At 39.0% G+C, this 12,022-nt stretch overlaps 1 protein-coding gene across 12 annotated transcripts in view; it reads right to left on the reverse strand.

Annotated features, from left to right (window-relative positions):
- Positions 1–12,022, reverse strand: part of A1CF (APOBEC1 complementation factor) — an 81,051-nt gene that overhangs the window by 16,443 nt on the left and 52,586 nt on the right. For all 12 annotated transcript variants that reach the window (XM_032491421.1, XM_032491420.1, XM_032491418.1 and 9 more), the window contains 2 exons: positions 7,456–7,620; positions 3,980–4,077 (listed from right to left, as the gene is read on the reverse strand). In XM_032491421.1, the coding sequence (XP_032347312.1) occupies positions 3,980–4,077; positions 7,456–7,620 (263 nt within the window). The remainder of the gene's footprint in view (positions 1–3,979; positions 4,078–7,455; positions 7,621–12,022) is intronic.

The raw sequence follows: 12,022 nt of genomic DNA on the forward strand, positions 1-12,022 counted from the left end.
TCTCACCTTTTCATAGGGTCCTGTTTTGTGTGTGAGCTGAGTTTTCCCTGAGTAGTTTGTTGGTACATTGCACATAATCTGTCAGCAGGTTTGACAGTGAAACACTGGCCACTGTCCAGTGACAGTGTTATACATTTTTAAGGGAATACAGACACCAAGACAGAGAATTATGTAATATTTTTATGTGAGATACATTTTAAATTACGTATTTATATAATTATATAATGATAAAAAATTTTAGGTTAATTATGGGTGGAATATAATCTCCAATAACTTCAATGCAATGAAGATGAAAAGAAACCAATAAAGAGGTCTTATCAATTGTTAACACCTTGGGATGGGCAGCCTAGTCAGGCCTTTCCAGCTACCAGCCCAGCTAAATGTCTTACCCTGTAGAGCAGCTACACAATAGGTAAGATTTTAGTGGGAAAGAAGAGAGCCTTAAAAGTGAAGCCCTACTTAAGGACAAGGAATCACTGAGGCTCCTACATGGTGCCCTAGAGGTACTTTCTTATGAAGCAACCTTTCAATCTGCTAAACACTTGGGAACTAACAAACAGGGATGGCTGAGCAGTACAGAGTTTCTAAAGTCAGGCCCTACTTAGAACTTGTCCTCAAGAATTGCTGAAGTGGTCCTTATCTTATGCAAGTTGTTGACATTTTGCACACAGATCCAGATGTTGAAGATAACAGCTTTGTGTAGATCTACAAGTGCGACTTTCATGTATTGCTTGCACCCTCAAGAGACAAAGATGGTTCTCGTCAAATACTTGATAGACTGATGTATTTCTTATCAAAGAGACAAAGTGTTTTGAGGAAGCATTTGTGGCTTCTTTTAAATAAGAGTATTATGTTTTTATAAAGAAAACAAACGATGTAAAGTGTTCCTGCAAAAATTCCCTTTCACAGCAGCTCATGATTTCAGTGGGTGTTTCAGTGGTTCCTGGACCATTGAAGTCTGCTGGATGAAGTTTGTGCCTTCTGGGCATCCTGATCATTTTAGTCAGCCTCTTTTTCCTCGTTTCTTGTATCTTCCCTACTTTTTAGTAGCAGGAGCCACTATCAAATTTGTTAGATGAGGCAAACAGAGATAGAAGTCAGCTGATATTCAACTATCTTATACCGATATTGTTTTAATTAGAAGAAACAGGTTAGAGTAGTGAAGGAATGGGGTGATCTTGGATGTAAGATTCTTTAAAAAAACTTTTTTATAGAAGTATAGTCAGTTACCATGTTGTGTCAATTTCTGGTGTATAGAATTATGTTTCAGTTACACACATACATACATAAATTCCTTTTCATATTCTTTTTAATTATAGGTTAGGATATAAGACTCTTTATCTTCAGTCTTGTCTTAAGGAAGATGAGAGACCCATATAAGTCTCTGCCTATAGGCACTTCCATGTCAAGAGAAGTTTTTAATGAAATGATTCTTCATTGCAAAGTCAGATTTCTTACTGTAATAGATTTTGTTCTGCATTCTTCTGCCCCTCTAACAGTGTTTTAAACTTAGTCCTGTATTTTACTTATTTGATTTAGACATTTCAAGATCTAGGACAATATCTTACTAATCTAGGACAATATCTTACTATCTTACTATAGCCCCAAGCACAGCAAAATTTCTTGCACATTCACAAGTCTTTATAGAATAAATGAACAATCACATGCAAAGCTCAATTCATCACCTGTTTCTCCAAAAAGGCTTCCCTTCTGACTTCCCTAACAGCATTATCCTGGTCTCTTATATTGAAAACCTATAATGACGCATCCTTCTTTCTCACTGCTATAGCCAGTCAGTTCCTGGGCCTTTTGAATTCATCCCCTGTAATCCTGCATAGAGCTCTCCCTGGCATTCCACTTCTGCCCTGTTCAAGTCCTTATTTCTTCCCGTTTGAGTGACAATAATAGTTTTTTAACTGCTTCCAATTACATCTCTCTCCCTACTCTATGGAACTTGAATTCTTAATAGGCTAATTTCCCTAATTTGTTAATGGGATCATTACTCCACTGCACAAAAATACTTCTAAGCCTCCCCTTGTCTAATAAGTTAAATATAAATACTCAAAAGCCTTCATAGTTCCTAGGTAAATTTACTTTTGATTTTCTCATACCACATGATAGTTAAATATACTTACAAAATTTAGTACATATATTTAATAATAATACTGAATATATATTTAGATGCATAATACATGTATACATTGCTCTAAAAATATCTAGCTGTAAATATATCTAGCTGTCAAAATTGGGAACAATTTGAATACCTTTCCATTGTGATTATTCCAGTGTAATTATTTAGCATTTAATTATCAGTGTCTCTTGTCAGCAAGCATCATGTATCCTCAGGAATGTTTTCAAACTGAGAAACCAATCTACAAACTGTTTTCAAAATAACATTTTTATGACACTTAATGTAATAATCAATAAAGAAGAAATAATGTTTTGCTTCATAGACATGTATTTAAATATGCATTAATTTTTGCTTTGGAGTTTTCTTTTTTGTATTTTGTATGTTTGAGTATCCCCCCACCACCCCGGGACCCAAACACTTCTGTAGGTCCTGGAATAGCTCATAAGCCCAAGCCCCACTGTGTCTTAAGAGCCTGGATCGCCCTCCAGATCCACTCCCCACTGTCTCCAGCCTCTCTGCTCCAGGAGAGTGTTCTGTACGGAGTTCTCATCAGGGCTCCTGGGCCTTCATGATTATGATTGGATTTGGCCAATGGGGAGCACTGGTAGGAGGTTGGAAGGAGAGATAACATCGAATTCCGGCCATTTCGTTTCTTGGCTCCTTGTCTGGGAGGTCACCTTGGCCTGGATGTTTCCATTGGCCAAAGGTCATTAATTTTCTCAATGAGACCTGCTCTTTACAACCGTCTCTCCTTCAGGCTTCCCTTACTTCTCCAGGCCCTTGTCCCCTTGGCCCCAGGAGTGCATGAGCCCTAGGTTCCTGAACTGTCTCTTTTAATTCCCCTGTCCCACACTTACACCTTTGCAGTTGGTCCTTTGCCTTCTGTCTCCTATTAGGACTGACTGATGAAGGCCCTGCAGGTGAAACAGGCCTGTGTGTGTGAGGTTCCTACCAAAGCAGTCTACCTTGACTGTTCTCCAGTCATATCTTGCTCTTTCCAAATTCTGTGCCTCTGTCTGGACAGTCTCTCTATTTCCATATTTTTTTGAAATTCTGCCCAATTATCATGGCTTCGCTGAAATATTATCTTCTTATATCCATGAAGATTTTCTGATTCTCTATGACCCACTCTTTATCTCTTTGAACATTCTCACCCCTTCTTACCTTTTTTAAAACAAAACTTGTCTGACTGGACTTTGCAAAGGTGTTTGCATACTGGTTTTAACCCTCTAGCTGATTTTAGCCCTTTGATAAACTTCTTCAGTTTGACCTTTTTACATCCCAAACATGTAGCATGGTAAGTGGGCTACAAAAGCTTTTTAATGTTTACTGGATTAATAAGTAAATATATTGGTTTCTATATACAAATCAGAAGTAAGGATACAGTAGTGAGTTTTCCCCCCTGACTCTTGGGAAGGTGAAGAGATTCCAAGGCTTCCAGAGTTGGAAGATCAAACTCTGAGGGCAGAATGATAACCTGACATCTTTTCTCATCATTGGTCTCCAAAATGCTGCACAACAAAGGTGGTAATCTCTTTGAAATAATGAGAGAACACTGGTTTGGGAAAAGTACCTTGGAATAATCCACTCCCATTCCCTCTTCTAAAGAATCTGAGAGCCAGTGGCTTGTCCAAGTCAGCCAAAGTTAGAGCTAGAGCTGGACGTGTGAGCCACATCTCCGTTGTATTTTCGTTCACTCCTTTTCTGCTCATCTTAGATGGACTGAGGCAGCCATGTCAGAGATGGAGAAAGCCTGAGAGACAGACTTGCAGGATTGTTCTCTTGCATAAATCATCCACACCAAACCTGGATGGATTCTGTATGTATTTTCCCTTTGTCCTACATTACCTTCCCATTTAAAGCTTTCATCGCCTCCACTGCGTCTTCGCGGTTAGTGAAGTGCACGAAGGCATAGTCTCGGATTTTCTTCACCCTCTCCACAGCACCTGGCAGTAGAGTGGAGCAGCCCCATTAGCATACTTGAGGTAGCACTGAACAAGGTATAGTATAGCATTGAGCTTCCAAGAGTGTTGGGTCTTTTTTTCTTTTTGGAGAATCGATATTTGAGTAAGGATCTCATTGAGAATATTTTCTGTGTCCAGTTTTAAAATTCTGCACATTCAACAGAAGATTTTGTTTGTATTTTTTTCACTAACACGTTCTGCCTTATTATAATTAGTTATGGATTTCCCTTTCCACATCCTACATTATTAAGATCTTTGAGGGTAGGAGCAGTATCTTGTTTTGTAAATTATATAATGTAAAAGATAGTACCTTATACAGAGAATATTTGAGTAGAACTCAATTATTGGTCATCTTATAAATGAATATTTAGATTACCTTTTTAGATTTTATAGTTTTCCCCCCAGAAATGTACCTTATCTCTTTTGATCTATATAGTAAGGTTTTAGAATTAGGAGAGACTTCAGCAATTATTTACTTTCATTTTTCTTTCATTCATTTTACCGTAATTTATTTTTAACGTAAAGATTAGGGATCTAAGGTTCTGACAAGTAAACAGGATTTATGAGTTCACACAGCTCTCCCATCTGCTTATCTGATACTCTTTTGATTAAAAAAAAGTTTCTGAAAGAACCTCTGAGAACCAAGATAATTCCTTATCATACTATTCATAATATCAAAAGGTAGGAAACAGTGTAGATATCCACTGATTCTAACATGAGGCATGTCTTTTTGAGAAGCATCCACACATAAGCAAAAGGATCACGAATAAGGATGTTGATGATTCCAGTCAATTGAAATAGCAAAAATAAAACAACTTAATGTTCATTTTCACGAGAGTGATTAAATCAGGCCCATTCACAATAAATAACACTAAGGAGCCTTTAAAGAGGACAAATAGGCCTATATATACTTACATGGAAAGATTCAAAACCTGTTACTAAATTTAAAAAGTTACAAAATATTAAGTATAATACTATAGCATTTATGATTTTTAAAAACCCCAACCCATATACGTGTGCATATAAATGTGAATACACGTACAGAAAGGGAACTGGAAGGAGAAAGATCAAACTGTTAACAGGAGTTACTTTGGAAATAAGGAGAAAAGCTGGGGAGAAGACAGGGGTCTTTCATATTTTAATTTATATACTTTGGTATTTTACAAATATTTGCAATGTTAATTTATATTATTTATATATTTTATATGATATGTTTTATATAATAATTTTATATTTTATAATAATACATTTCAATAACTTATATTTTAATATAGAAATATCATAATTTATATATTTTATAATAATTTATATATTTTATACAATTATGTTTATTTATATTATTTATATTATTAAATAAGAAATCAACCTAATCTATTTTTATGTTAGGGGGACTGCAATATATATTAAAGGTGATGTGTAAAAATACAGTTCTACCAAGACAGTAGAACTTTATATTTCACACTTTATTATTAAAATGTTCCTTACTCAATTGTAGAAATAGAAATTTTGCCCAGAATAAAGGTGAGTTAGAAACTTGTTTAATATTAACTTGTTAGTTTAGCTTGCAAATTATCGTCTTTTTGTTACATTCACTTGGGTGTATCTTGAGAGGCCGTGTTTTCTTCTATCCTTAGTTTCTAGAGACAATCTAGGATGGGACCCAGTGCCAAGGAGGGCCAGAAGAGGAGATAAGTTCTCTCTTCTTTCCCTCTCCTTGTCAAAGTTGAGTTATCCACCTGTCCTCTTAGATTCAAGGTTGCAAAGGCAGTTAGGGTTTCTACTCTACCACACGGTTCAGTGGCTATAAACTGTCTTCCTTTGGAATAATGGCAGGTCTGTAATGTAAGGGTAATTTAAAAACATCGTGGTACTTCTCTTCTTTCTCCCCTCAGCATTCAATCTTTGACTTCTTATGACAGTGGTTGTCCAGGGCAAAATTACCTGGCTAAGCTGAGAAAATAAAGGTATTTGAGATCATGAACCATGGGACATGTAACTAACTGAACTTCTAATATGGTCTCTTTATTCCTTCAGTGTAAAGTGGGATAATTATTTTGACTTAATCTCATGACTTGTCTTGGTAATTAAGAAGTAAAAGATGGGCCAGTGAGGACCTCTACCTTTCCAGCCTTTGCCCCATTCACCCCCAGACCTACTGAATGTGAAACTCTGGGGGCGGAGCCAGCAATCTGTTTTAACAAGCCCTCCAGGTGATTCTGAAGCTAAATGGTTTTCAGAAAATCTGATTTTGTAGAATAACTATAAATGGAATTTCAGCAGATACCCTGAGGCTACGCTGGGGAAGAACAAACATTTTCAGGCCACAGTTTCTGTTTTGATTGTCATTGATTTCTCTGAGTAGCAACATCATATTTTGAGGTTAATCAGGGTTAAAATAATATATGGTTAAATATTTGCAGGGAAAAAACTGTTTAATTTTGCTGAATCTGGTGTTAACAAACTTATTTGACCATGTACCCCTTTTATCAGTAGATCTACTAACAGTTTATAGAATTAATGTTCCGCAGAACTGGCTTTGGGAAATGCTTGTTTGGACCCTGTTTCTTAAAGTGCTTTTCCTGTCTTGGTGTTGCAGTTTCTATATGAGAAAAAAAAGAGATAGGGAGTCAATCCTGTGGTTTAAAATTGATAATGGAAAGTACTGACAAGGTGAGCAGCAACTAATTATTTGCCTCCACTTTCCCTTTTCCTTCCTCTTCACCCAAATGAATTTCCTAGAACTGTCACCTCCTTACTTAATTATGTACCTAAAATCACAATCCTAATCCATTAGACCAGCAGTTCTCAACTGGGGGCAGTTGTGCCCTCCCAGGTACAAAAATGTCTAGAGACATTTATGGTTATTACATGTTGGTGGGTGGCCTGGGATGCTGCTAAAACTCCTGGAATGCACAAGACAGACCCCCACAGCCAAGAGTGATCTGTTTAAAAATGTCAAGAATACTGAGATTGAGAAACCTGCATTAAATCCATACTTATGGCCATGCATTCATTAACACAGCAAATATTTATTGAGCATCTGTTAGGTCCAGGCACAGAGAGGGGAGCTGAGGAGACAGCAGAAACAAAAAGAACTCATGGAATTTATAGTTTAGTGAAGGAAATATGTATTCATTAAATAATAACATGGAAACATGTAAAATTATAAAAATATTGGTAAATGTTACAGGACCATATGTCCCTGTTTTCTACTCCAAAGGTAGGAATATAGTTTTAGCAGTCTGTATGCAATTATGAGAATGATTATTGAAAGCTATACTATTTATACTTATGGGAAGTCATCTCAAGCATGTGTTTAAAGTGCATTTTGAAAAGTTAATCTCATCTGGTATGTCCTACCTGGTTTAATATTGTTGAATTCTTTCTCAATCATCTCTTCAGAGGTAGACAGCATTAGATTTCTTACATACAGGATTTTCACTGAAGACATCGTGTCTTCATCAACTTCTACTTCCGGTTCTGCCCAGTCTACTGCAATAGGATGTCCCCATAACTGAATTCTTCCTGTTGAAAATGGTCAGAAGTATGATTAATTATATAGAAATCAGAACAACATCATCTCAGTTCATACTAATGGCCTCTTAGATTGAACTGAACCTTGAGGTCTTGACTGAGCAAGAAGATTAATATTAAAAGAGGTGATTATTGATTTTAAGAGACAGTCCAAATAAATCTATGAACTGGCTAGAAGGGAGTTCTGTAAGACAGCTGGCTTATTATAATGATTGAGTATAAAGGGAAGTAGGATGTGGTTTGAAATGGAACAGAAATGAGGCAGCAGTAGGCACATTTGTGTCTCAGAACATTTCTCACAGGGTAGGAGGTAGTCATTGAAGATGGTGAAGGGGAGAAAGGGAAAGAATGGATTTAGGGCTCAGACATAAAGAGTCTGACTTCAGGAAGCATTAGAAAGGTCAAAAAGAAGTATGTCTGCTGCTGTTGGAATGCATGTGTCCAGGTGCCACTGCTGAGCTGTCCAAAAAAACGGTGCATGGGGAAGGGTGGGTATGGCTTAGGCACCTCTAGTTTGTTCACTGACCCTTGTACTTGGCCAGAGATCTGGTCAACTGTATTCCCTCTGTGTTCTCTCTCTGTCAGAACATGGTCAACTCAGGAATCTAGAGAAAGGGTTATTATATTTTTCCAAATTAAGACAAAGCACAATTGGAGAGCCTATGATGAGAAACTGAACTCATCTTAAAAAGGTAGATGTTACCATGACTACACATATTTTTGTATTGCTATAATTGCAATTTATGAGTGGCTCACCCTCTACTATGTGTTTCCCACATTCTGTCTCAGTTCCTTCTCACAGTAACACTGTAAGGATGGGAATGACTTTCTCAATTTTATAGGAGCGGAAATGAGCTTTTGAGAGGATAACTTGCCCAGATCGGTTTCAATTCTCCACTGCTCGCTTTTGTTTTTTGTTTACTCAAGCCCAATGTCCCTACATAGTGCAGATCCATGTTGAAGTGATGAGAGGAGGGTGAGGGTCAACTCAATTTCCAAATTGGATTGGAAATTTTGTTTATTTTTTATTTGTTGTTTCAGAACAAGTTATATCCTGGAAGAAATAAAAAGCTTGAGAGAACAAAATCAGAAATTCTCAGTATTGGTAAGGGTTTAGTTGTTTAATTATTACACACAGGAGGCAATTATTTTCAATCAAAATGCATCTTTTTGTGGGACTAGTATAGCTCAGTGGTAGAGTGCATACTTAGCATGCACAAGGTCCTGGGTTCAATCCCCAGTACCTCCAGTTAAAATAAATAAATAAACCTAATACCTCTCACCCCCCCAAACAAACAAAAAAACCCCAAAATTTAAAAAAAAGTTCATCCTTTTATTCCTTGAAAAGCAGTCAATGAAAGCATCTGTGGCGCTGACTTTCTAAAACCCAAGCAAAGAATAGACACAACCTAATGAGTTATCAACTCCTAGAGGGGCTGGCTCTTGCTGTTCCATCTGGCTGGCTGTCTTGTTCTGTCTTGCATCCCAGAGAATGCTTTCTCCATTATTCTCTTTCCCCTTCCCTTTCACTCCCCTTCTACTTCTCCCTTCCGTATCCTTCCATTCCCTTCTTTTTCTGTGCTTTACGTGGACTTTGCGAAACGTCTCCTCCCAAGATCCCTAAGGCTCCCAGGTAACTCTGTTTTCTGTAGCCCAGTGGTTCTCAGCCTCGGCCCTACATTGGAAGAGCTTTAAAAAATACTGAAATATGAATTCCACTCCATGGTGAGTTGGCTGGACCCAGTTCCTTTCCACCTGCAAGAACAGACTCAGTCTTTCAGAATTTTGTGAGTCAGTTGATGTCACCTTGGTAGCATGAAATAAGCCACAGTGGGAGTGTCAAGACCAATGGGAATCCAAAAATGCTACAAAACAGGGCTTTTGATTTTCCCCTGGGAATTAGCTCATCACTGACCTCTGGACCCTTCTTCCCTTCTTTTTTTTCCTTGTTTCTTTTTTCAAGCGGGGAGGTAATTGGGCTTGTTTATTTTTTTAAATGGAAGTAGTGGGGATTGAACCCAGGACCTCATGCATGCTCAGCATGGGCTCTACCACTGAGCTATACCCTCCCCTCTTTCTTAATTCTGATATAAGTGGTGTGGGCCTGAGGATTTTTAAAGACACCTCAGTTAATTCAAACAAAATTGAGAACACTGTACTAGCCCATTGGGTTTTGCCTTCCCAGGCTGGGATTATGGAGAGTCATTCACAGGCCTGAAAATCTGCAAAAGGCTGAAGAGGAAAGAAGGGGGAGGAGGTGCAGGAAGCAGTGATTTCCATACACATCCCTGGGAAAGTCACATTGGAGAGTGACTTGTGAACATGCGCTTTGCAGTCAGACAAGTTCAAATAACAGATCAATGATCCTGTCTAGGAAACAACCTTTCTAAACATCACTTTCCTCACCTGTAAAATTGGGATAATGCAAGTACTTACTTATTAGGGTTGTCGTGAAGGCACAAGAAGATGCATATAAGGGATTAAATTTATTGCTTTTAAACGATAATTCAATAATGTACTTTCCTCTTGATAATTTTTGGTCTATTTTTCGGTATGTATAGTTTCCTTAGAATATATACTGTTTTGAGTCCAGTGTGAATGGTGTCATTCACTCAAATTAGATTGATTTTTTTTAAGAATCTCCCTTGTCATTTAGAAGAAAGCAATGTACTTTGTGGATGCTTAACAGATGTTTCCATACTAAGCAGTTCCCCAGGTGTTCCTGTTTTTTTCCTGTGCAGATGAATGGCCAGTATCATTAGTTGATTGATTTAGCAGTGGATCATAAAATTTGACTACACAACAGAATTTTCTGGAAAACTTAAAATACCACTGCCCCAACTCTGCATCCCAGAGCAGCAGATTCAGTTAATTAGAGGTTACTTTGGGGACTAGCATTGTTTAAAAACCTTCTCATGTTATTCAAATTTGTAGCCCACCATGGACAAGTCTTGATTTAATTGACCAAATCTCAAACCTGTGGTCTCAGGAGCAGTAGCATCCTGGGAACTTGTTATAAATGCAAATGATCAGATTCCATCCCAGCCCTGTTGAATCAGGAACGCTCACGGTGAGGCCCCAGCAATCTGCGCTTTAACAAGCCCTCCATGGGATTCTGACGTAGGCTAAAGCTAAAAACCACTGTTGGAACTTTTTTTCTGAGCATCCTTAGAATACTTTGATAACCTCTGAATCGGATGCAACAACTGCGTTCCGTGTGCACCTCAGTAAAGATGCAGTGTCAAGGAGCTGCCAGTTTTTGAGGAGGTAGGAGGTGAGGGAGCCCGAACACCACTTTAGACAACGGTTTTCTCCCTGTCTCAAGTCTGGATCAATTAAGAAGGAAAAGCTTCTTGTGGTCCTTGCTTATCATGTTTCTTAAAGATCTCCTTAATCTTTCAAACTAGGCTCTCCAGAGGCTTTCCCATTACTGAAATTCTGTGCTGTTTAATCTACGGTGAAGTAATAAGTGGATGTCCAAATGGGTAATAGGTTTTCCTCTCAGGCTTCAGCAGAAATGAAACAATCTGCTCTGGCTGGCTTACTCCCGACTGTGCCACATCTTGTTAGTCCGCTGACGAGGCAGTCTGACTAAAATCCAGCTGACTGAAACTCGACTCAGCTGAGGCCAACTTAAAGGGCCACAGGCGAGGGGCGGGGCTGCCTCAGGTCCCCGGGCCGCGCGGGGAATTGGGGCGCGGGGGTGGGGGGTGGGATGGGTAGGGGTGGGAGAGTGAGGTAGCCTCTACAGTGCTCCATCCTGGACAGAAAACCCATGGGGCCAACTCAGGCCTCCAGTGGTGGACGCATAACACAGTGCTGGAGAATTCCTGACGCCCAGCTGCTCAGCCCTGCCCCAGCTCAACTCAGGTAAAGACAGAAGCCGTTTCTGCGTCAGTGTGCTATTTTTTCTTAGGAAGGGAAGCTGACAGGAAGTTCCATTTCGCTAGGAACACTGGCTCCTGAAACTCCCCCATTTTGGACCCTCTTTCACTGCCATCCTCCTGAACCCCCAAGTGAGTGTACATATCTGTTTTTACAGGAAATGATGGAGGAAAGTGATTAACGCGGGCTGGAGTAGTGGAAGCTGGTTTCTCAATGAAGTGGTGGCTAAGCTGGGGCTTTGAACACCGGGAGTCAGTAGAGGAGGAGGTGCAGGTCCCTCTAGTAGGGGAGACAGCATTAAGAACAGAGGATACAGACACGAGCATGGCGTTGTCTAGGACATTGAGGAGTTTGTCCTGATAGAAAGGAGGTTTTTAATTGAGAAATGGAAGATACAAATAGGGTTGAAAGGAAATGGGGCCCTGAATGAAAGGCCTTGAGGCTCAGAGGTTTACTCTGTATCGTGTATGCAGCAACAAGTCGCCGAGTATGTTTGAACTGAGGCGGG

The sequence above is a fragment of the Camelus ferus genome, chromosome 11, assembly GCF_009834535.1.
Source record: "Camelus ferus isolate YT-003-E chromosome 11, BCGSAC_Cfer_1.0, whole genome shotgun sequence".
NCBI lineage: Eukaryota > Metazoa > Chordata > Mammalia > Artiodactyla > Camelidae > Camelus > Camelus ferus.